The 26,595-nt window shown below is 38.8% G+C and overlaps 1 protein-coding gene across 4 annotated transcripts in view; it reads right to left on the bottom strand.

Annotated features, from left to right (window-relative positions):
• Positions 1 to 26,595, bottom strand: part of LOC109623109 (trafficking protein particle complex subunit 11) — a 59,159-nt gene that overhangs the window by 7,087 nt on the left and 25,477 nt on the right. The window contains exons 3-7 of one of the 4 annotated variants that reach the window (XM_062854145.1): positions 4,469 to 5,526; positions 2,605 to 2,756; positions 2,016 to 2,542; positions 1,512 to 1,803; positions 978 to 1,394 (exon numbers count right to left, since the gene is read on the bottom strand). In XM_062854145.1, coding sequence (XP_062710129.1) covers positions 978 to 1,394; positions 1,512 to 1,803; positions 2,016 to 2,542; positions 2,605 to 2,756; positions 4,469 to 5,526 — 2,446 coding nt within the window. Of the gene's footprint in view, positions 1 to 977; positions 1,804 to 2,015; positions 2,543 to 2,604; positions 2,757 to 4,468; positions 5,527 to 26,595 lie in introns of all 4 variants that reach the window. The other 3 variants (XM_062854146.1, XM_062854143.1, XM_062854144.1) reach the window with 3 other exon arrangements.

Here is a 26,595-nt window from a genome sequence, read left to right as displayed (position 1 = left end):
ACTTCAGGTGAAACTACTGTAGGAACTCTAGGAGGAACTCCTGGATGAATAACAGGTGAAACTCCTGGAGAAAATCCAGGTGTAACTCCTGGATGAACTCCAGGTGGAACTCCTAGAGGAATAACAGGTGGAACTCTTGGATGAACTCCAGGTGGAACTCCTGGAGGAACTTTAGGTGGAACTGCGATTCTAATTCCGTTTGGAACTTTTGTAATAATCCTAGATGGAAATTGCAGGAAAATGTCAGACGGAACTCCTGAAAGAATTTCATTAAGAATTTGGTGCCCTGGTGAAACCGCTGAAAAAATCCCAGGAATGTCATATATCCAAGAATAAGCTTGATTTTGAGAGATCACCGCCTATTTCTCCCTTCAAAACAGTGACAAGTTGACGTATCGAGCGTGATTTGGAATTTGAAACAAATACCGGTGGAAGTGAGCGCAATTTGGTCTATTTTTGGCGTTCCAAATTTTTAGAACTGTTATAAATTTGCACAAAAAAAAATAACCGCAGAAAACGACCTTATTATTATAGATATACACTGTGCTGTGAAAGTTGGAAGGAAGGAAAACTGCTTTTTCCAATCCGTTTCTAGTTCTAGCGATGGATATGAACGTACAGTTCATAGTGAATGTATATGTAGAGAAGAGCGTATGGAGAAAGTATATAGAAAGATACGAAGTATGAAGAAAGGGACGAGCCAGGGCTTGAACCCAGACCTGCATATGAATCAGAAACGGTAGCCACTATACCACTAAACCAAGTTCGTCTTGTACATTTAACGGAACGAATTGTAACCCGAAAAGTAACAAATAAATAAGGTATTCTGACGAAATCAGGCAAGTAAGTAGCTTTTCCGCCGTGAATCAGTCCTATGCTTTCTGGATTTCTGGATTGGGATAGATTTGCTAATCACGGCAATGTTGCAGATGTGTATTACACATTGTGTAATTTTTCTATATCTCACCACCTCTTACCTATGCCATTGATCACGAACTTGGACTCGTTGACCATACTGGGAGAACTACTGCGACACCACCGGATGCAGTAGACACCGAAAATTAGCACCTTTTCTCTTGCCGCGCCGCCGCTTACGTCGTTCCCCGTGGATTCCGAAGGACGTCCTTTCGAGACACCGCCTGCAACCGGAGCGACCACAGGCGACACGGCACATAATGCGGCATTGACGAACCCGTTTCGTTCGTTGTTGGTCAGTTGAACACAATCGATCGTGTGGTTGTAGATGTTCTTCATCTTGGTTATACTTTTTCCGAATTCCTCCACCAGCAGCAGCGAGTCACCCCCACCTGCACCCGATCCAGATCCACTGGAGGTGTTTAGAGGTTTCACCTTGAAATCGTCGGCACTTCCGGTCGAGGAAGTCATTGCCGTACCTACGGTTTGGAGAGGTGGGGGCACCGGAGAAGATCCCGAGGCAGCAGTATTAAAAGACGGAGATGAACTTGTTAGTGGGAGGATGAACTGGTTCGTAAGATTTGCATTGGTGCTACCGATAATCGTCGCATTGGTTGGAAGTTTTGCCAGCAAACTTCGATTGAACTGGTCGTCCGGTGGCAAACGATTGGACGACGAAGGCACCTGCTGAGCACCATGATCGGGGGTTCGGCTACGACTGAACGTCAGCTGAACATCGTTGTTCAGATAGTCGTTTTGCGTGATCCAATCCCGGCTGCAGTTTATGGAGTTAAGCAACCGAAGGTCCTCGAAGCGGGTACCCAGGCGCAGTTTGGTTCCGCTGATTCGCTGTTGGCCTTTGTAGGGCTTTTCGATTATGTTGTGATCCTGGGGGAAACATAAAGCGACAGCTATGTTAAACGCTATTTAAGAAGTGCGTAAATTTATTGGATATTATAATGGAATTATCTATAAAGAATCATCATCTACGTACAATGTAACAACATCATTTTGGTTATGCTATTGTTACAGCCATTCTCTTTTATTTCCAAAGCAGCCGATGATTCAATCAAACAAGCTGTTCAAAGACAATTACTCACACTGATAAACTGCGTCCCCAGAACATCCACGCCGTTCGGGGCCTTGACCTCCATGTTGACCCTCAGCAGGAAGTCTTCGCTCTTGTACGCCCTGGCCAGGGGCTGCCGGCTCAGCGTGTAGAACCGACCGATCAGCTTGATCTCCTCAACGCATGGTACCACGACAGTGTCCTCCTTGATCTTGCGCACCTGTTCTTCGTTCAGATACTCGATCTTCACGTTGTGGCTGTTGGTGTACTTTTGACCGGTACGGTCACTGGCCAGGAGTTTTGCCAGGTCCTCCTTCTCGCTGTTGGGGGTAGAGGGAGAATCCGTAACACTGCTTGCTAGCACCGCGGCAGCTTTCGTTTGGTGGAGATTTTCCGTTTGGTAGTACAACCGCTGGCGCAGCTCAATGTTCCCCTCGATCAGACTGGTAACGTAGTACGATACGCTGCTTGTGGATTGCATTTGAAGTTCACCGATGTCGATTTGTACTTGGGAGCTAATTTTCTGCAGAGGACCGCTCAAATCGGTCGTGAGGAATACTGTTTGGTGGAAGAAGATTTATAATACAAATGGTTTGATCGGAAACGAAACCTGTACCTACCATTGTTCCTCAGGTTTTGCGGCACGCTAATACTGACCCCAACGTTTTGTAAGCAAAGATCCGAATTATTCATAATTTTCGTGGTAATCCGGTAGAACTCGTTGGTCAACATAGGTTGACTGTTCTGCTTTGTTTGCGATCCTAGATGGAATCTACAAGAACAGTAGAACGAAAAATGCCAAATAAACTTCTCTATCGATAGTTGTGCAAACAGTTCACAGATTGTAGTTTCAGAGAAAAAAAGCTCTTATTTTTCTTAGTTTTAAAATAGAAAGGAGTGTGAAGTATGGTGAATATAAGAGAGGAATAGGATAGGAATTGATATTGCCGGAGTTTTCCGAATTTCCTAAATGTATAGTGTAGTGACACCCTTTATATAGTAACCACGTTACAATATCATAATAGGGTAGGTAATCAAAATTTGAACCAAATTGCGGTTTCTGAAGCAGTGCAAATTTTAAGTGATGTTTTCTCCCACATGGAAATAATTTACTACGGCAAAATCGTATGTACATGAAAGCCACGGGTATAAGCTTTCTGTTAAATGGTAAAAAGTTTGTATTTGCACCGAATTTCATTAAAATATTTGATTTTTCATCAACAGTGATTTTAATTTTAATTTGACCCATCGTAATCATAATTTGAACCAATTTTAATCTTAATTTGAACTACTGGCGGCAGCAGCTCGAGCAAGTCACAAAACAGCCAATTCCATGCTAAACAATAAAAAATCACATGAATCTGCTAATTCTCATATTGTGCGTTTAGCACTAAATTGATTTTCGAAAAAACTTCATCGACTTCCGCTGCCTTTCCTATGCGTTAAACATAACGTCGGAAGTAGTGCGCTGTATAGAAAACCAGATTTACTGTACAGCGCACTACTTCCGACGTTATGTTTAACGCATAGGAAAGGCAGCGGAAGTCGATGAAGTTTTTTCGGAAATCAATTTAGTGCTAAACGCACAATACCTATTTTTCATTAGGCAGTGGAATCTCAACTCAGAATGTTCGAAATTCTTCAGGAATTTGGAAACTAAATTTGGATTTTTTCATCCCCCAAGAGTAAACAAAGCAACCACTAGCGCAATCTACAGGCCAACTCCAGAAGCTCACCCCCGTTTACTAGTTCCAATTTAGATTAAATATGGTTCAACTTAAGATAACATTCTACAAGTAAGAATCACTTAAATTTGATAATTTTATGACAAATAATGCGGAATATTATTCGGTTGGTCGATGCTACGATAAATAAGCTTTCATTTGACGTGTTCACATATTGCGTGTGATACAATGCATGAGCTGTACGAGTGCACCGAAAATGTGCTTTCTCTTAGGGGAAATGGGTGAAATCACAGTGATTTTTTAATTGCCTGTTTTCCATGACAAAAACGCTTTTTTCAATGCTTTTAAAGTCCATGTTATCAGGTTATATTACGGAAAGCTGTTTAACATCTTTTTCGGGACAATATTTGCCTGAAAAGTACGTCGTTTTAATGAATTTTGAAATGGTTCAAATTAAGATTCAAATTGTAATCTAGTTCAAAGTTTGATTTCTTACCCTACTGCTTATGATAAGTATATTAACGTTGAACTTTTCGTCATTGAAATCATCGTCATCATCAAACATTTGAAAGCAGTTTTTTCATTCAAAACAAAAGTTTTTGCTATGAAAATATATTCACTGTACTCCACATGATGAATATAATGCAGTGAATATATTTTCATGATCCTTGTTTTGGTTTGCAGCGAGAAAACTGCTTTTTATTTTCCGAAAAATGATGACGAATGCTTGAGCCTTAATACATGACAATGTGAGCTATAGATTCTGGAAACATTTGTGAAAGAAACAACGATTACTTACGTTGGAATAATGTAGCACGAACTTATCACAGCGATCTGCTCCATGCAGTCCCGATGCGGGTTGTAGTTCTTGAAACCTTTCTGAATGTTGAGCTTTTCTCTCATCGACAGCACCGCATACGTTCGTTCCGAGCCCATTTGCACCTCCAGTCGGAAAATGTGCACATCGACGTTCTCCATGAACTGGTACCGTTCGCCGACAAACACAATCCGGTAGCATTTATGAGGTTCCAGAATGAATTCCTCAATCGGTTTCAAGTCATCTTTGGCCGGCTGTTCGTTCGGATCGTACTCGCAATACTGTATGGCCGGTACCCGAACTGCGTTGGACTTGAGATCCGTCAGAAGGACGGAGAAGTTTTTCAACTTCAAAGGAACATCAACGATGGATCGGATATACAACCGCAAGCATAGCTTTTCATCATTTTTGATCTGGCGTTGATCAAACGTGATCTTGCACTCGAGCAGATCATTCAGTCGATCGAGGTCAAGTTTGATGGGACTACTGAATGTTGTTAGGGCTGTTTGCCAGCTTGCGGACAGCTCCGGAGCTATCTGACTGCTAGACACCGGAGACACGTTGTGGAAGACCTTCCAGAGATTTTCCAGAATCAAGATACGCTCCGCTTTCTCCATGGCTATCCGCGGCGACAGGGCCTCGATGCTGCACTCCACAAAATGAGGCACCGATGCGGAGAGATATGCGGAACGTAAGGTTTTCAACAGAACCTCGGTGAATATGGTGTACCACTTGTCGACCCGATAGTCAGACAGCATCAGCGAGTACAGCGTGAGGGCTTTCGAGTGGTCACCGCTTTTGAGGTACTCCTCGGCCATGTCGATGGCAAGTTTCTTTCGGAAGCGCAGACATTTGTAGACTTTGTACTGGGCCATCGCCTGGCCCAGGAGAATGATAATGGCCGCCGAATGATTGTAAGACTTCTCCATCTCCTGCACCAGACAGATAATCTGTTGCTCCGATACGGGTTCTCCCGTTTTAGTACCTCGAATTCCGAAATAGTCACTGTACAGGGCGGAATTTGCGTTGGTCGTGGACTGCTGAAATGATACGCGAAGTAGGAAACCGTTGGATTAGAAAAGAGTGAAGTTGCTAAGAGTTTTTTTTTTTTAATAATATACACTTTCAAGTAACATAACAAGTAAAAAGTAACAAGTATCTTAAAACATTTTTCACGAATTCTGTCAAAACTTCTAATACTTTGCCCGCAATACCAACAACGATAACCCCGTTTGGATCTTCTCTCCATAAAGTCGGATATAAATTCTGCCAGAAAACCACGGGACTTGACCTATTTTTTCTGCAAACTTAGCCAGCAAAAAACTCCAATTCAACAGCAACTGATTTAGGAATTTCGTCAAGAAATATGCCAGGATGCTTTTATTCTATCTATTCAGAGTTTTTTTTAATAGCTTGAAAATACCAAATAAAATTCTTGAATAGTTCCTGCCAGATATGGCTGAGAAAATTCGCCACTGTAATGTTCGTGTTCTATACTTTTAAAACACGAGAAGATGATCAGTAGAAGGTGGACACACGCGAGCGGACTTGATACGGAGGGTTAAGTATCACTAGAGGTTTAGGGTAGTAATCCTACATTATAGAGATCTGCGGAGGCGGCCATTGTAAGCCAATCGTGCAGAAAGAACTGTCAAAGTGTGAGCCAAATGAACAGGCTGATCGTTCGTAAGAAGGTGTCGATTGAACGGTATTGCGATCCGAACTAAATAAATTAAAATTATTTATTTTTAATATCGAGAAATTGACGGTATATGTAAGTTTAGTATAAAGATAGAATTTAATTAGTTCAGCTTTCAAAACCTCAAGCTTATGACGAAACTTTTGTTGCTGCACTTCTCGAAAAAACTTTCATTGCTGCTTCTTGCTTCAGTTCTGCCGATATGTTTAGCTTAACACTTTGCAATAAATTTCTGATTTCATCGATTGCTCCGCTATTTTTTTCAAAATAGGCTCCTAAAGTCCTATCGGGATTCTTGTTTTAAACCACAATATATGGTTCAGGAGTACATATTTACTCATTTTTTGACGTTTTTATTGACCGTAGTTGAAAATATATAATTTTTATTTTTTTAGCCTTTTGTCTCGTCCCTAGCTTATAACACATACTTTGAGTGATTTTTTTTCACCGTGTATGTCAGATAGGAACATTTTTGAAATCCCAGTGCGAAAAATGTCGAGCTCAGTCACACAAGGTTGACCTCAAATGTCAAAGTAGAACTATTTACCATTTTTCTTATTTCGAATTTTCTCATTATTCCTTTGTTTTTCAAGTTCGAGTAAAGTACAATTCCGATTAGAATACCATGCTTGATCGTATTGTTCAATATAACCGAGATTTCGTCTTTAATTTTAGGACCCTATTTTGAAAAAAAAATTCTACCATAATTAGAAAATGTAAACAAAACAATGAACCACTACGAAGTCACGCACAAAGTTTGAACATCTACACGGAGAGACGAAACTACCCAAAAGTGAGTTCTTGCCACCCAACTTCGGGGTTGCGTGCGTCAAGCCAAATTTGAGTTGATGGAATCGATGTTTTTGTTGGGTTGTTCCCGCTTGCTTCCATGTGAAAAAAATACCTAATTTTAAGTTTTTTCCACCCAACCGAAATTTTGACTAGGTTGTATTCACTCAAATTTGAGTACTGTGCTAGAAACTTAATGTTGGCTTGACGCACGGAACTGCAAAAGTTGGGTTGTTTCTCTCTTCACTCTCTGACAACAATAGAAAGAGCGCATGAAAAGGGAGATGAAAAAGAACTCAAAATTGAGTTTAAAAGTACCTAATTTTGAGTTTTTCAGTTTCTCCGTGTAGCTTTGCAGGAAGGGTTGGCAGCTGATGTAAACAAAATTAACAGCGTTGCCGAATCGACATATGTAACTTCCGCTTATCTCTATGTAGAGGATTTCTAGTTTAGGGTTATGACACTTTAGGGTTTCACTTTCGGAGCTGTCGAGAAGAAACGTCTTACTCGTATGGTGTCTGGAATCAAAGAGAGCCCCACGCTAACTCACACCGACACAGCGGCTGTGTTGGTCGCTCTCAAATCGACCCTCTTTACATGCCGCACATTTTGTGTGTTGCATGGGTCGTACACATTCATGTGTTCGGGTGCATGAAGTCTTGTCATGTGCGGAAAACACACATTCTGTGGAACGCCCGGAATATGGAATCCGCTTCCATATTAGTTTTTGTTTATGAAATTTAGAAAAAAAGATTCAATTTTCATGATTTTCAGAGATTATTTCCATCGAATAGCTGAAGCAGTTGAAAATGCGTCAAAAACATTTCCATTTCCATCTGCTTTCCAGCTCTTCGATGGAAAAAATCCCGAAAATCCACCTCATGTTTACATGTGCCAAACTGTTTGGCCGCGGCTCGGGAGACGTTTGACTGTTCCGTTTCCACCGAGCCGCACAAAAATGAGTATGAGGCCGGGAACACATGGAATGTGTGTGGCGCGCACACATTTTAAACACATTCGGTCATTTGTGCATGTGTTGCAGCGCTCTGTGCGTTGCCAACACAGCCGATGAGCGAGAAAAAAATAGCGTGCCGACAGTCGCCGGTCTGTTTATTGAACGCTGTATGCTATAAAAGTATTTGACATTTGTCAAATACACAGTTATCTGAATGTACTCATTTTTAGATATAATTAACACATTAATTTTATAGCAAAAGCACTTCTAAAATATACATTTCAGAGGACATATCAGTCCTTCCCCTTTTAGAGGTTTTGAATACCTAATACAAATTCGATAGAAAATTATTCCTAATAAAACATACAAAAAACTTTCGATTATTCGTTATCATAAACATTGAAATTCACTATTGTAATCAGTCGTTCGCGTTCGTTTCGAACGCCATGGCTGGCCATAGAGCGCCAAATCCGTCTCAATTTTCCGTTTCCGATTCGGCTTGACCGGTAATGTTCTTCTCCTATCCTGTTCGCACTCCGGGAATCCCCGGAAAGGCTCCTCGTCATCGCTCGCTCCTCGCAGTGGTAGTGGGTCGGGATCGCGAACCCGGAAAGGCTCCTCTTCTTCGCGACTTGGTAGTGGCAGTGGATCGGTTTCATCGACATCAGGATCGACACGCACCACCAACCCCCGACGGACCCCTCTGCTGGAATCATAACCGATCTTGATTTGGCTTCTGTGCACAGTTGTAATCTGTAAGATATGTTTACAAACACGTTTAATAAAATGAATTTTTAACCATTTAGCCTGATGGTGATGATTATGGCACAGACAAACAGACGTAACACTCTGATGATTCCCATCGTATACCGATTTAACGATCTATTTAAAAATGTGAAAGTTGGCCAACTGACCACCCGTGGCGCTCGCATCGTTTTTGCTCGAGTTTGACGTTTGCCCACTACCGCCACCTAGTTGATGGTCGGCCAAACTCAGTCCTTTTAGCATTGGGCGAACATGTTTCCGTGACTATGATTTGATTCGAAAAATGTCCGAAGTGTTACGTCTGTTTGTCTGTGATTATGGTTTTTGTACCACAGTACATTTCCCGCCATCAGATTGTCCAAAGGATCCTTATGAACCTTATCTTTAAGGTCAATGTAAGATCTGGATTTTGAATCATCATTATAGTTATTGTTGGTGTTAGTCTTTTGTAAATTACGATCGTTAACATGCCGTCTTGGATTGACTAGATCAATCAATAATTTTGGTGTATATGCTAAAACTTTTTCGGAAGGGAAGAAACCCTCCATCGTCAAACTATTGTTCCTAAAATTTATTAGAAATAAGTTTATCAAGTCTTCCAATTTTACTTTCGCGTATTCTGGGTCAAGAAGTAACTTTTTCAAAACATCTTTAACCGTACGAACAATCCTCTCCGCCTGGCCATTGCTAGCAGGATTGTATGGAGGACTGTTCAGGACCCTTATTCCTTGCCTTTCAAGAAAGTTCTTAAAATCATAACTATTGTATGGTTGACCATTGTCTGATACTGAAATATACGGAAAACCAAATCTAGCAAAACATGCTAGTAATTTCTTTATAACTTTCGAACACGATTTATCATTTTTCAATAACTTATTTTCCACCTTTTTAAAAAACTGGCATTCTTTTACTCTGCCAAAAAAATGCAAAACAACTGCACCAAACGCATCATAGACTACAACGATTTGTTTTCGTGGATTGAAAAATTCAAGGAAATCTTGTCCAGGAAGTAAACTGTTTGATTTTTTAAAGAAATTGTTAAAACTACCATTCCAAATGAAAATAAATTTGTTCTTCAACAAACTATACAACCGATATAGTTTGTAAGACCAATCTGGAATGTATCTTTTATTGTTATAGAAGGGAGTTTTCCATTGCAACAAACATTCTTTGCAAATGGCATGATACAGATATTTCAGCCAAAATACAAACACTTTCGTTTCCTCCCAATTTGCCTTAATATTTGCTTCAGACAAGCCACCCAAAACAATAAAAGGTTTTTGTCTGTAGTCTGCACTATTTTGCATAGGAATTTCAAAATTCTGACAATCTGGACTATCAAAACATTTAGTTACTTTGTCCCTCAACCTGAAGGGAATGTCATAAACTTTCTTAAATTGTTTTTCTGTTTTTAAAACCAACTCGGCTTCATAACCTCTAATAGGAGAAAAAAAAATCATTGAGAAAAACATCAGGAAATTTATCCTTAATTTCATTCTGCAAAACATTTTGTTTATCATCAATCACATTATTAACAGTTATTAATTTGTCAAAATAATTACGCCAGTTGGGAAAGAAAACATCCAACCATGTTCTGCCTAAAAGAGGAATAAAATTATGCTCACAATCCAACACCACAAGTTTTAAAATGCTCGTTTTATTCCGAAATTCAACCGAAACAATAGCTTCCCCAGCAACATTCAAACTAGAATCATTCACCACAATTAAATTTTTGGAACTTTTCTGAAGAGGAACATCAAATTTTGTAATAAATAGCTTTTTCGCAATAACAGAAACAGAAGCTCCACTGTCGACTTGCATCTGTAATATTTTCCCCTCAACAGTTAGTTCTAGTAAACATGGGCTGCTTATTTGGTTAATTGTTGAAATGTGCATACATTCTAATTCACCTTGATCCAAATTATCGCTTTTGTCCTTCCAGGTCATCTGATTCATCATTTTGGATAACTTGTTCTTCATGCTTGGGCCAGGTTGCTCCAGGTCGATGTTGTTGATCGGGTCCTTCTTGAAATGCTTCAAGTGGAAACAGTTCCTCTCCACATGTCCTCGCACACCACAGTATTCGCACACTCGTTGTTCGATTCTATGCTGCTGGTTGTACCTCATTTCCGCAGGCTAAACCGCTGCATCCTGGTATCGGCGATGCTGTTCCTGGAACCGCGCCGGTCTGGACTGCCAAGAATGACTACCTCGATCGTTGTACCTGTTGTACGGCTGTACTGCAGACTGAAACTGGGGCCTCTGCCCTAGTCGGCTTTTCGCCGGACCACGTCCTTGCGCTAAAGCTGTGATTCGCTGTAAAACTGCACCTCGCCCTCCCGTCAGACTACCAATGGAGGCGATCTGTGTGGAAGAATCTTCTTTTGTTAAAGCTTTGGCATGAAAAGCCGCCATTTCCCAAGTGGTAATCATCTTCTCAGCTTGGGCTAGGTCAAAATTTTCTCCTTCTTCGGCCAACAATTTCTGTCGTAGGGCGTCATCTGACAAGCCAATGAGGACACGATCAAGAATGCGACCATCTTTGTCGTTCTTGAAATCACAATTTTCTGCTTGGAGCTTTAGTGAAAAAAGAAAATCACTGGCCGTTTCACCAGGTTGTTGAATCCGAGACCCGAATTTAAAACGTTGAATCAAGGCTGAATCTGATTTATCCAATTTTTGTTTCAATTTCTGAACTAATTCTTCAAGCGGAGCTGCATCAAGCAACTGCTCGCTGAGATACAAATTCTGTGCCACTTCAAAAAGGTATTCGCCCCCCAAAAGGAACATCTGATCCTTTCGATTCTCCTCCGCCACCTTATTGATGCGAAAATGGTATCCAAGTCGCTTATACCACGAAGCAAAAGATTGCCCTTTGCGGTACGGGGCAATATTCGGGGATACGTAGGCCATTTCAAATTCTGTTCAAGCAAACTTGCTCTTCAAACGCCGAAAATTAAATCAGAAACACTAATATCTCACACACCGGTAATTCCAGAATAGAAAAAACTCGTTTTGTTCACCGTTAATCACAATTGCCCTGCACTAAACAGAAATAAAAAAGAAACACTCAAGTTTACTGAATTAGCTTTCACAAAGTAAAACAATGTGGGTACTGTGTAACCCCTTTCATTAAAACAAAAGAAATCACTAAGCGTCGGTTTATGCAACAAAATGGCGTTTGCCTAGCACAAAACACACAATTGGTCGTTAAAAAAAACTTTCTTTGTTTCTTACCTCTACCAAAACCCGTCGGAAATTCCTCCGCTACGGTAGAAATCCGTCGAAACCTTTTACCGCTGAACGGACCAGAGCTGATGAAATCACCGCCACCGGGATCGAAAGGGTTGCGGTCGCCTTGAAGGTCAAAACGTCCGACCGTCGAAGATCAAAAATCCGGGCGAAAAAGCCGTCGACTGGAATCTCGCAGCCGCCGTGAAAAGGAATCCGGCCGCCTTGTTGGTTGATGATCCGGTCGCCGAAGGTTCCGTCCGCTGCTGTCCGGCAGCACAACTCACCTTTCACTCCTTACGCGTATAACTTTACTCATCGGAAGCTTCACTTCACTTTTTGTTCTGTTTTTCCTCGTCGCCAACTGTAATGTTCGTGTTCTATACTTTTAAAACACGAGAAGATGATCAGTAGAAGGTGGACACACGCGAGCGGACTTGATACGGAGGGTTAAGTATCACTAGAGGTTTAGGGTTATGACACTTTAGGGTTTCACTTTCGGAGCTGTCGAGAAGAAACGTCTTACTCGTATGGTGTCTGGAATCAAAGAGAGCCCGACAGTCGCCGGTCTGTTTATTGAACGCTGTATGCTATAAAAGTATTTGACATTTGTCAAATACACAGTTATCTGAATGTACTCATTTTTAGATATAATTAACACATTAATTTTATAGCAAAAGCACTTCTAAAATATACATTTCAGAGGACATATCAGCCACAAAGTTTTTCAGATTCATCGGAAATTTCTCGAAGAAATAGATCAGGTAGCTCCACCATAAGTTCAGAAACTCTGCTATCAGGTATCATTAGGTCAATTTCTAAAGTACGTGGTCCTCCGTTTTGAAAATTTGTGCTATCTGCATGAACACGAGCCTATTCATCATTTATCCGAGGAAGAGGGAAAGGAATAAGGGATGGGATGGGGTAACGGAAGGCAAGATAATAGGATCGTCATAAACGCATAAGCGTATCACCACATAGTATCACAATGGGTTCAAAAAGTGCCCTGAAAGGGGCACTGTAATAACGCATGAAGCGTAAAGACAGCCTATAGTTCTTTACCACAGCTGGTGAAGAACAACAGAACGTTCTGAAGATTCAGGTTTCTGAAATCAGTTTCACTTAATAAGTGTAACCGAGTACCCGGAAAAGCAGTAGCGCAAAAATTAGGCAGCTACATATCAAATGATACGAAGTTCCTTAATCAGCTTCATAGCTATAACATACGCCAACATTCTGCTTAGGGCCTGTCCATAAACTACGTAGACTCTGAATTTTTCCGTACTTTTTTTTGTTGATGTTCGTGACTTTTTGAAGCAACGAAAAGGCAAGAGAAAAAAGTTAGTAAGTTTAAAACTCAATTTAAATTCAATAAAATGTACCTATTAATTAGTGACAAACCAGGTGCCCTAAAGACTGCAGATCCAAGTGATAAGGCGGGAAAGGTATATAGAGTGCGATGAGAGGAATACTAATGTAGGTCAATCCAGAAAAACACATACCTAGGTTTGATTACCGTGAATCAATGGATGAGGTTCAACACGAACCTTTTTGTAATTGCAGTTAGGGAAATTATCTCCCCTTCCCTCTTGAACTTGCTTTTGACCACAATCGAATCAAATGCGATTTACGAAATTTATCTTTTATACAGGCTTGACAGAAACTCCCTCGCGAGAAAATGAGGAAGCGATTATGGCGATTTTCTGAGGAGTGAAAATAAAACTCAGAAATCACAACGCAAATCCTCAACAGCACCGAGCGCGAGCTTGCCGCGCAGCGAGGAGTTCGTCCAACACTCATAATTTCTTGTTGTGTTTCTCACGTCCACTAACACTCAAAAAGCTCTCGCGAGTTCCACTCCCATACAAAGAAAGACTCTCGAGGCGAAAATCGCACTCAAAAACCCGAAATAATCATCGACTCTTTTTTCGTTTCCCTCTTCCTCGCTCAGTTTTTATTGCCTCTCTGTTTGGGGTTCGTTCGCTCCCTCGCGACGAGGCAAAAGCAAAACACCGCTCTAGAGCATGTGGCAAAACTCTTTTGATTTCGAGGAGGATTATCAAGCCTGCTTTTATATAAAGCCATCATTAGCATATGGACTGGACCAAGGACTGGACACTGAAACGACTTCCAATATTGGTTCGCCTGCGAGTTCGCTTAGGGAACGTCACGCTTTAAGGGGGTAGAAGAGGTTCAGCAAAGTGTGACGACATACAAAAAGTGTAACTTGAGAGGGGAAAATGGAATGAAAATGGACAATTTTTGCGTGACGTATGGATGATCCCTTATTGAGTCTAGAACTCGGTCTAGAACACATACATTATATTTGAATCAAACTTGACAATTTTCTCACGAGCTAATCTCTGAGTGAACTACCATATAATTCAACATTAAAGTTTGTCATGTATTCTAAGCTTTAGTCAAACGAGTACCTCAAATGTTACAATAATAGTTGTAAGCACGCTGTAATGTTACTTAAGTACCTCGTCATCCACTTTATGCAACTACATTAGTGGTCTAATAACACTTAGCGCGCTCGGCATAGTTCCATCATGCCGCTTAAAGTATTGCCACAAATAATGCTTAGTTTGCATGGGGCATGTGAGCCTAAGCTTCAACTGTTATTGCAATTAGAGACTATCCAGAATTAGACGTGGGCGATGCTATATATGAAGAGTTATCCTAGCTATTCTGGAAAATTTCCAAAGTGCATTTTAATAATGTTGAACTGGATAGCTTCTAGTCCGACCTATCAAAGAGAGTTCTATTCAACAGCGAAGATAATTGTCAGACAAAAGAGGTACAAAACAAGCAACAAAGAAGACGCGACATGATCTCGAAATTTTTTGTTGCAGACAAAACGGAAGCTGAATTTGTTGCGTACTTTTCATCTCGTGAATAATCAATTATTACTAACTCAAAATCGAAACTTTTTGATGATACATCTTCAGCAGCGTTGCAGTGTTTACCGCCTCGAAGTTAGCGCTCGAAAATCACAATGCAAGGCTTAAAAATCTCTAAACTCGTGGTGCACGATCTCTGTCCTATTCTGTTCAAGTTGGGACAAACGTATGTCGCATTGGGTAGAATGTCGCAACAAATTCAGGTTGCGACATTGTCGTTATTGTTGCGCGATGGTTGAATTTTGCTATTCAACTTTATTTTCAGGCTCGTTTCGCTAGAAAGCCTAAAATACCATTAACAGGAGTAAAATGACAAATGTGATGGCCAAAAATGAGTCTACGTCAGGGGCGTCTCGTGACCCGTAAAGCTGACTGTGCACTTGAAAAGTTTTCACATGGGACTGTAGTATGAATGGAAAACAGCAGGAACCTGAACTCCGCTAGACAAGCGAATCTATCGACGATTTCGTCGAGAAAACTGCCTTGTTGTTTCAATTGATGAAACAGAGGGTTTTCTACCGCCATCAGTTTAAGCCTTTTTAGTCTTTGCTCGCTCATTGTAACTGAAGATAGGTTCTTATTCTTTTGAGATGGAAAAACTCCTTCCAACGGCATCAGTTGTAGACGTAAGTGTTATTATCAGAGGAATAAGCAGATAAGTTTCTGAGAAGGCGTCTTCCAAATTGTTCTTAGTAAGCACCTTAGCTATATCTGCGACTTTTTTCGTGTAAAACGTTCTCAGCTCATTGGTCAGCTGGACTTAATCGAAATTTGGGAAGCGAGAGTAGACATTGCCCACCAATTGTTAAGGGATTTTTTCGGAATAACTTTTGAACTTCGAAGAATCCATTCAGAATTGGATAACTGACACTGAAGAAGTGAAACACCCATTGCACAATTATGGGTCACTCTGTAACTCTGTAACTTAGACGATTCGAGATGCGGTACAAGCTTTTCCTCAATCGACCGCCTGGCAAACGAATTGCTGGAGTAGATTTTCCATTTTCCTTTGAATGTTGCTAGAAAATGAAACCGTACGCGACGTGCAACTAGTAGTGAATGAAAATGCCACCCATTCAGGTCCACCCAAAGGCATGCACGCATGCCAAAAGAGTGGATGGGCGGCCTCCGTTGAATGGTACAAGTTCTCTCGCTTTGCTCTTTCGCCTCGCTCTCTTGCTGAAGCATATACAGTAGCTCAAATGCGACGTTGCCAAACTTAGCAGCTTCCCCGCGAGCTCAAGCTTGGTGTAAGCAAACAATCTTTCCTTTCCTCCGCCACCGATGAGGCCCACGTCCATTGGAAGAAGTGCACAAAAATTTTACTAATACATTGCCAAAGCAGCACAGAACAGTCGAACACAAGTAAACACAGTTCTTGCATGCATATACAGCGCTCCCGTGTACTTCTGGAAGTGAACTGAGGCGAGAGATTTTTGGCGATGCTGTCACATGGATGTTACGCATGCTTCGGCGTGGAGAACTCTGGCAGCGGCAGGGTGGTGACATAGTGAGATTAAGTTGGAAAATTTACTTGATTCCTATTGGATACGCACTAGTATTTCATAGTGGTTTGTTCACTTGAAGTTGTGAACATCAAAAGGATCGAATGAGTAGTTTATTGAGTTGTCCAAAAAATGTCTCACGAAACCTAATGCAAGCCTATCCATATACGCGAGAACAAAAGATGTTTACAAAGTTCTTACAGATAGATTAACACGGGAAATCTGAACACAAACCACTACCACACAGGAATTTGGATTGGTCAATATCGTTTGTAGCAAAATGTTGACATTATAGTGATTTATTTTAGTTTTTATCAACTGTGTAGTGAACGCAGTGGACCTATGGACGAGACGCCACTGGTCTACGTTGTTTATGGACAGCGCCTTAGACCTTGGCTTAGACAGATTTACTTTGTCAAATTACAGTCATCCTCTCCGACGCCTAGTAACTCCTGCTTTGTAGATTTGTTTTTGTTTTGATTATCGTCTCGATAACCCGTGTGCCACTCTCTGAAGTTCAAGCGATGAAAAATTCATTGTCTCGCTATCTGCTGAATTTCAACCACCCACTGATATTCAAAGTAAGCATATTCATCTTTAATTGATTTTTTTGGTTTAAGCATGATTTAAAAGCAAAAACTGCTGCTGGTGGATACCATTCACCTAAAGCAAGCATGATAAATATAATTAGGGCAACATATCGACATTTGTGTGCCTTAAATAGCCTAAAACCACAAAAATTCATTTCCAAATTAAACATTTCATATTCACATTTATGGCTAGTTTCCACCTCGTACGTACTGTGCAAAAAGATAGGACAAGTAATGGTCAAGTAATGATTCCGCTTTAAAATTACTTGAGCAGTTCGCAGATGGTAAGTAAGGAAAAAAGTGTAACACTCATAACGCCTTCCGTGCGAATCAAATGGAGCTGTCACTTTTCCGTGCGGAAAAATAGTCCGTGCTATTATTCCGTAAGGAAAAGTAACGTTTCTCCCCATACAGGATCAGTTGTCAATATTACTTGCGGAAAAAGGTGGAATTTTACTTGAGCGCTTTACGTGGCAACAGGAAACTTAGCTTTACCGAGCTCGGACTGAAGATCAAAACAGAACTTCAGCTACAGTTGATTACAATACCAGGCGTCGCTCTCATTGTCTTGCTTTCTCTTTGTCATGTTTATTCTCGGCGTCATGTTGGTGGAAGACTGCATTCGTTTATTTGTGTTCGTTTTCGCACTGATTGAACATCATTGGGCTGATTTTTTTAAGCACTGTATAAGATACTTCGCCACCCCTACAGATGGCACAGTACAATACTATTTTGTTTGACGAAATTACAGTAGACGTTCGCTCGGTGCAAACGCTTTAACTGCAATGCTTTTTAACTGCAAGTCCGCTAAGTGCAACAATATTGCAGTTATCGCACCGCTATTCGTCAAAACGAAATGTCAACAGCGATGCGATGTTTTTCGCATGCACTTTTGTTGCAGTGCGATGTTTTCCGTATGCACATTGGCTGCATTGTGCAGCAACTGACAGTTATTTGACGTCTGTCAGTTGTTGCAGTTATCGAATTTCATTCGCTAAGTGAAACGTAAACATGTTGCAGTTATCGAACGTCTACACTGAAGTAAATTTTGTTGGTGTTTCTACCGAATCCATGGTAAAATTAAGAACTGTACCAACAATTTTCAACCGAATGCAAAATTCTGTTAATTGTACTGAAACATTGTCAATATTACCATGCGTGTATTACTGTTGACTAAAAACATTCTTGGTTCTACTATTTGGGCATTATACTGAGTGGCCGCCCAGGGCCCTGTAGCATAATCGGGCTAATAATATTAGCTACAAGTTACAAGTTACAAGTACTAATATTACAAGTGCTAATAATTTGTGTTGCATAAAGGCTCAATTTTCCACTAATATTATTAGCACTTGTAATATTAGTGACCATGAAAATACAAGTTATTTTGGTTCATTTACCTGTCAAAATTCATCCGACAGTTCACTATTAATTTGAAATGGCAGTTGATGTTTGTTTATATTCTGCATTTTCCGCGTAACATCCGGAAATAACTTCATTTATTCCGAAGTTTTGCATTCTTTATACGATAGATGAAGAAAAGCATATGCTGTTTGGATAATTTTCGGCCGCTCTGACGAAATATTTTTTTACAAAGTATGGCACTGCAAGTACCTAATTTTTTAGTAAAATGTAGTAATGGTTGAAAAACAATGTATCACGCAGAAAAAAGGCGCTTGTTTAAAACAATAAAACGCATGGTTGATTTTCAAACTGAGAATTTACTTATTCCAAAGTTATATTTAATTGTTTTCATTTAGAGTTTATCGATAAAAACAACCGATTACCATCATTCCATATAATGTCAAAAATTTCATTTGTTTCAACAAAATAAAAACCATAAACATGGTCCGAAACTTGGTCCGAAAGCACTCACACACCTATAAAATGCTTACCCCAACATCGCCACAACGAAGAAGGTGCAGCAAATCCATCACGCCAACTTCCAAGTGCAGCTTTGGTCGTGATGGATAACGCGCAGGTACTCACGACAGCATCCACAAAAAGTTGATCGGCTTCGCCTTTTTTGTCTTTTTTAGTCGTTCTGCTCCCCATCCGCTCACCGACGGTCTAAAAATAGATTTCCGAGCTGCCGCAGGAGCTGCCGTCACCAACACAATCACATTCCGGCTTTGTTAGTCACAAAAGTGCAGTCGTTTAAAACAATCTGTTATTTTATGTTGAAACTACCAAATCTCTGTTTGTTCTAACAAACTGTCAAAAATTTCGTCAAATGAAAACATTTGTATTATCAAACAGTTGCAACAGTTCAGTTTAAACTAGAAATCAGTTTGTCGCTATAGTAAACTGAAAAATCGGTTGATTTGAACTAGAATTTAATTATGTTTACAATTTATTTTTCTGCGTGATAAAGATTTAGCAACATGTATTATGCTTCTTGTTAAAATCCCAAGTGATCTGGGATGCAAAAATGAGCTTTTACCTACTTTTATATGTCGCAACTCGATTCGAGTTAGTGTATGCATATTGTAGCTCTTGATTAGCTTAATGATGCGCAATACAAGCAATTGATTCAAATTTATTTCGCATCTGCAACTTTACCTGTGCTTATGCAGTGACCATAATAACCATAACTTTACTAAGAACCTCCAATCAAAGATGGGTATTGTAGAAACTTTGGAGAACTTGAGAGACTCAGCAGAAATTATATTTTGGATACAAAGTGTACATCAACGCAATACATACTGCCAAATTTAATCGTCGAAAACTGGAATTAAGGTTGACATGTTAGATAAATAATATCTTTTGAGTTCATCAAAATGGTAAATCGATATATTCAAAACTAAATATGACTTCTGCAATACTTTAAATCTAACTTGTAAATTATTTTACAAGACCTTTGAGACTTGTAATCAAAAGTACAAGTCATAGCTAATATTTTATACTTGTAGTTTGTTTATGCAACATACACTTGTAAATTCTACTAATAATATTAGTCCATTCGACTTGTAGTATTGGACTTGTAACTTGTACTTGTAGGATTTTTATGCAACAGAAAATTATAAGTTACAAGCTACAAGACTAATATTATTAGTAAAATTTTCATTATGCTACAGGCCCCAGGTGTCAATCGGAAGCACTAACTGCCATTTAAAAAATTTGGAAATATTGATTTTGTATCTTGTTACAGCAATGAATAGCTGTTGATGGAAAAAGTGCCCAATTTTTTATAAAAACCACAAACAAGTTCAACCACTACATAAGTCTATTGATAGACAATAGACAATAATACAATTGCTTTCAAAAGTTTATTTGTAAGTTCTTGTGTATACCAGACATCTGCAATGGAGCAAGAGATCAAAATAACACTTTTGGCTTCAAAATTGACATTACATGACATTAGTACGAGAAATTCTTACAGTTCGACTTTAAACTGTCTTACAAATCGCTCCCCGCTACTCCCCGCGGGGAGATTCCGTTCAAATGCTTGTTTATGTATGCAGAATCAGTTGAAAAAAAAAAAATACAAAAGTTCAAAATACTCAAATTTGGAGTTCAACGCTGTTTATTCAATTTTGGCTTTCCGCACTGAACTGTCAAAGTTGGGTTGGTTTGCTCTTCGCTCTCTGACAACAACAAAGAGAGTGGATGAGAGAGGAGACAAAAAAGAACTCAAAAGTGAGTTTAAAAAAACTCAAATTTAGGTACTTGAGTTTTTCCGTGTATGAGAGAAAGAAAGCGATTTCTTGATGACATCACCGTGCATTGCATTATTAAAAACTAAAAATGATATTTTGAGTATGACGCATAACAACATAATGGGAGAAAAAAATGGTCCAAAAAATGAATATAGGTGTGTGAAACTGATCCATAATAGGGTTTCCGGTAAACAGCAATATTCTATTTTTACGCAAAGGAATGGATCTAACTTAAAAACTAATCGAATAAAGAATTAATCGTAGCGATAGAAGATTTGACTAAATTTTGCAATAATTTTCGTTGACAATTGTACCAATGTTTGAATACAGGAAATTTGCTGCAAACTCATTAAAGCCTGTATCCGCAATAATCGGGACACAGAAATAAGGCTGTAACTCTGCCATGAATAAAAACAACTGACAAAAAAAAATTACTAAATGCTCATTGATATTGGTTTATTATTTGTGCCAAATTTCATAAAAATCGGTGCATTACTTTTAACTGTAGCTCAAAAACAAAACGATGTGCGTTTAACTATTTTGTACAGTCACGACCAATTTTCATCTGCATGACAGATGGTTATTTTGCGCTACCGACCAAAGTACAGCAAGAATAGTAACGAAATTTCGTAGGCAGTTGTGATACATACAAAGGCACTTTCATACAAAATTTCATCAACTTTGATCAACTGGTGTGAGAGCTACCAGCTTTGAAAGGGGTGAGTGTTAGTGAAAGAGTTTCGTGTTTTTCATATGCGATGTTAGCCTATTCATAGCTCTTAAATGCCTCGGTCAATTTCCATGAAATTTTCACAGAAGATAGTTAATTAAGTGCATACTATGCCTGCAAAATTTCATGATTTTTGGAATTGTACTTTCAACAGTACAATCAGAGCAATAAGGGGTGCTCACTAATTGCTGTCAAAAGTGGTAAAATCAGGGTTAGTCCCAATACATGTTTTGACTATAAAATTTTTGATAATGCATCGATTTTTTTGAAATTTTGCCCATGCAAGAAACGTATATTGAGAGGTTTGTGTTCAAAATTTCAGCCATATTATTTTCCAATTTCAAAAGTTAAAGCGCTGACAAGCAAATCTAGGTGCTGTACAAAATTCAAATGCCCACGTTTTACTATTTCATTGCTACAACAAAAAGTACTGCCCTGATTCAGATGAAATTTTGCAGGTGAAATCTACACATCTTAAGATGTTCCCAGTTGAAATTTTAGCAATTTCAAAGTGTCCATTGCAGAGTTATTGCTATATTTCTGTGTCCCGATTATTGCGGATACATGCTTTAGTGCTATTGCTATTACCAGGAAGGTAACTCTAAAATCATTTTCAAAATTTTATTCTGAATCTTCTGAAGTTGCTTATTTCTAGTATTGCAACAATTCTACCATATTGAGACGGCGGCGTACAACATGGCCGGTCTGTTTTTTATATAAATCAAAAATTTGTTTTTGTGACAAAGCTTGGATTTTCTATATTAATAAGGAAGTGGAACACAACAGGGCTTCTATTTTGGGCACTTTTCGGCTACAACTCAATCAACTTTGAACCAACCCGGATAAAAAATTACCATTCATTACATGGTAAATATTATTAACAAATGACTGGTTTTATTGTTCACAATAAAACACATAGTAGATATTTTGTTACTTTTTACAATAGAAATCAAGCCCATATAGTTCGTACAATAAGTGAACATTAGCTTTATTAGTGACTAATTGATTCGATTGTTTTTCAATAGTTCTATAGTAATTTAAAGTTACTATCAGTAAAAATTAATTGAAGTTGTTCTTAAATGGTTGCAAAAGTGCCTGCAAAGTTCTCATGGACTTTTTATTAAAAAAGAGTTTATTTCTCAATTACACTTAAAAACAATTCGTGACAAATAAATAACAATAAATATTATTGTTGCTTGGATCATGTTTGTATAATCAAATACAAAATCACTTGACATATTTTTTATAGTTTTCGTTTTAAATTTGAGTACAGTAGATGTTTTGGTTATCGAATGTTATTCGCAAAAACTTCAACGACTGACAGACGTCAAGCCGTGTTGGCAGAGGAAGCTCTAAATGAATAACTGAGGAAGTACATTTAGAAAACTAGCTGAAAAGCAGGTTTAGCCAAGTGAGGATGTTACGACAAGAAAAAGATGAACAATGATTTTTCTAATGTTTTCCAATAAATTAAAGGAATCTAGTAAATAGTAAACTACCATTGATAACAATACAAATACAATTAGTTTAATGGGGTCAATTGAACCGATGTTAAAATAAACATGCAATAATATTTGTTGTTATGTAAACAGATTTCGCCTTTGAAAACCCAAAGAATTCATATTTCTCGGTAACATTTTTCTCCAGCATTTACAGATACTAATGGCCACATGAATTGTGAACGATTTATGGTATGGATCATACGACCTGAGGTCTGACTTGTGATATTTGGCAGTTATTTGAAAAGATTGAAGATAGAGCTTATCAACAGCTGCCAAGCAATACATACCAGACAGACATCAGAGTGTTTGATTCTTATCATAAAATGTGCATATCATTCTGGCGGACGTTAGTGCTCGTAAATGCTGGATGTAAATGTTAGCGGGAAATATAAATTCTATGGATTTTCAAAAGCGAAAACTGCTTACAAATAACAACAAATATTATTGTATTTTTATTGTAACAACGATTCATTTGACGCCATTCAATTAATTGTATTTGTATTGTAAGAACAATGAAAAAACATTAAGATATATTGTTATCTTTTGAAAATTACCTTAAAAATGTCTCATAAAAACACAATACATTCTATTGTTTTTCGCGAAAAAGTGTATAATTTTCTCAAAATTTTATGGTTAAGATACATAACGACCATCATTTTTTATTGTAAAAGTGCCATTTACCATTCGCCGAATGGTATAGAACAATAGGGGTGATGGTGAGTGTGCCGTGTAAATTACAATATGTTTAATGGTGAATATTTTTCGAAAAATTGGTGTTGTAACAATAAAATTTATCGTATTTTTATGATATTTTTTATCAGGGAATTGACACAATTTGTGGAACGTATACGTATCAATCCGTGCACAAAGTTTCAAGTCAATTGGTTTGGAATCGACTGAGTTATAGCGAAAAGGTGCCCAAAACACCAGCCACTGTCCTTACATTGTTGATGCCCTCCAGAATCCTAGATAAAGCTTTCCGTTTGAACACGCTGAAAATCTCGTCGACGTACTTGCTCCATTTCTCCAGAAGTAAACCTTGCTCCTTCAGATTGGTCTCTAAATTTGCCATGAAAAGTTCGCATAAAATTAGGGATAGGAGATTTCCCATGTTTGTAGAATTTTCCTAGGAATGGATCACTGAAATAACGAAAACGGCCGCTATTGAATGAACAGATAATGTCACCGTAGCCTTGTATGTTTGACATAACTCGACTGCTGTCACAATGCTAATTTCCATATATAGTGGCGCCTTTGTTTACATGCGGTGAATGCTAGAAAAGCTTGCTTCATTGATCCATTGGAAGTAGGGTATTGCGCCACTTGAGCGGTGGCCTCTATATTCGTCTGTTTTCCACTATAACTTAGTCAATTTTGAACCAATTGACTTTAAATGTTGTACACGGGTAGATATCTCACCACATTCCAAAAGTTGTGTCAATTGGTTCAAATTTGACTGAGTTATAGTGGAAAACAGACGAATATAGAAGCCACCGCCCAAGTGCCGCGATTCCCTATAATTCTCATCAATACACAACCTCGCTAATCGCAAATAAGTCCTAACCTTTCCAAGCTGCATCTGACTTTTGGGGTAGTAAGCAATCCTCGAGAAGATTAAGAGCATGTTTTACGTGAACGTCTATGTGCCTGTGTCACGTAGATTTGTTGAGCATGTCGAATCAAAAACCTGGACGTTAAAACAGGAGAACTTTTATTCAAAAAAGAAAAAGTTAGCTGACATTGCATATTTCATTTTTCCTGTTCGGCGGCGGCGAGTTAGGGTGGATCATCATGGAAGTTTTTCCATTTTTTTAATATGTTCATATTTAATTTATTTCGCCGAGGCCGGCAAAATAAATCGCCGAGAATCCAACAGCTGAGAGCTCGGTAAAAATTTCGGTAACAGTTCAAACTGCCGACTGACCGGCAAAAGAAGGAGAAGCTTAGCTGTCAAACTTTGACGAACACTTCGGTAATGCATTACCGAGAATTTCGGCACCCTATAATACCGAAGTTCAGTAAATTATTATTTTCGTATCGGATTTTTTAAAAGAAAAAAATCAAAATAAATAGGATAATTAAGTTTTATTCTGCTCAATTCACACAGAAATGAATGATAGGAAACATGTCAAATATGTACACGTGCTGATTTTCATGAAGTGTGATGCGAAGCAAGATGTGAAGCCTGAATCGGAGGCAAAAAAATCGCACCTTGAGGTGCAGTCGAGAATCCGGCGGTCTGAGAGGTCTGAGCGTCAAAAAATGGTAAACTAGAAAGAAAGCGAAAAGTGCCAGCACATATTTGTAAACACCATTGTCAGCATACTTAATTTATTGAATGAAAGAATTCAGTTAAATTACTTGCAAGGCTGTAATTCCAGCGATGAAAACTCTCTTGTTTCGTTTTCACCCACTTTCGAACAGCGCGTGTTGTTCTAAGTGTTTGACAGTTGCAGTTTACCGAAGCTCAGCAAAATAGTTCGATTGCCGATCGGCATGGCAAAATATATTGCCGAGAATCTGTAAAGCACTTCTTCTTCTTCTTTATGGGACTTGGCCTGCCTCGCTTCAACTTAGTGTTCTTTGAGCACTTCCACAGATTTTAATTGAAGGGCTTTTTTTGCCTGCCATTGCATAAATTTGTATATTGTGAGGCAAGTACAATGATACTCTATGCCCAGGGAGTCGAGAAAATTTGCCCGACCGGAACGGGAATCGAACCCGCCATCTCCGGATTGGCGATCCATAGCCTTAACCACTAGGCTAACGGGAGACCCACCTGTAAAGCACGTGAATTACTGAATTTCGGTGATATAAATGTCACATTTTTGATGAACTGTCAATTTTTAACGACATTTCAGCAAAAACTAGCTTTACCGATTGAGTTCGTCATTTTACTTTACCGAGACCAAATTTGGAGATTAAGTGTGTATGTATGGTTTATATAATGTAAAGCAATACAAAGAGAACCATCTCAAAACCATTTAATTAAATGTATAGCCAGTAGTGAAATTACAATTAAAAACAATATATTTACAGCAAATTTTATTGTTTGAAACCATACAAATACCATACAATGTACGGTATATTAAAACCCACGTATCAGTATTTAGAACAATTCATTTACAAAAAAATGTATGGTTTTGCAAAAAAATATATATGGAGAAGAATATTTTTTTGTATTGTTACGATACTTAACAACCTGCACAATATATTGTAAAAATATTATTCTAAATAGTACCACAGACAAACAGACGTCTCACTCTACTCACTTCCCATCGTTTCCCTTTTTAACGGATTATTCAAATATTCTGTAGTTCGCAAATCGCTCGCTCATGATGCTCGCATCGTTTTTACTCCTGTTTGACGTTTGCTCACTACCGCCATCTACTCAGTGGGTTTGCGAACCACAGCGTAATTGGCATTGGGCGATTATGTTTTCGTGACGATGATTTCTATCGCATTTTGTTCCAAGTGATACGTCTGTTTGTCTGTGATAGTACTGTTACAAGACAACGTTCGGTTTTTCTACTGTTTTTTTTTATTCGGGCAGTCCCCCCTACAATATAAAATTTAGCGTCTCTTGTGAAAAATGAGAAAAGTATGTATATTTTCTCACATAAACAAATTATTCGTGTGATGCACGAAGTGTAGGTAAATATTACCGAACGTGTCTATATTTTACAATGTTGCCTGAGACCTCAAATGGCACCTGGGAAACCTTGATCTGGTTCAATATGATCAAATTTGAATTTCCCCGTAACATGTTGACCCACCCTAGTCT

The sequence above is a fragment of the Aedes albopictus genome, chromosome 2 (genome assembly GCF_035046485.1).
Source record: "Aedes albopictus strain Foshan chromosome 2, AalbF5, whole genome shotgun sequence".
Classification (NCBI taxonomy): Eukaryota; Metazoa; Arthropoda; class Insecta; order Diptera; family Culicidae; genus Aedes; species Aedes albopictus.
The sequence above is the reverse complement of the archived record's forward strand: the minus strand, read 5'-3'. Positions and strand labels throughout refer to the sequence as shown.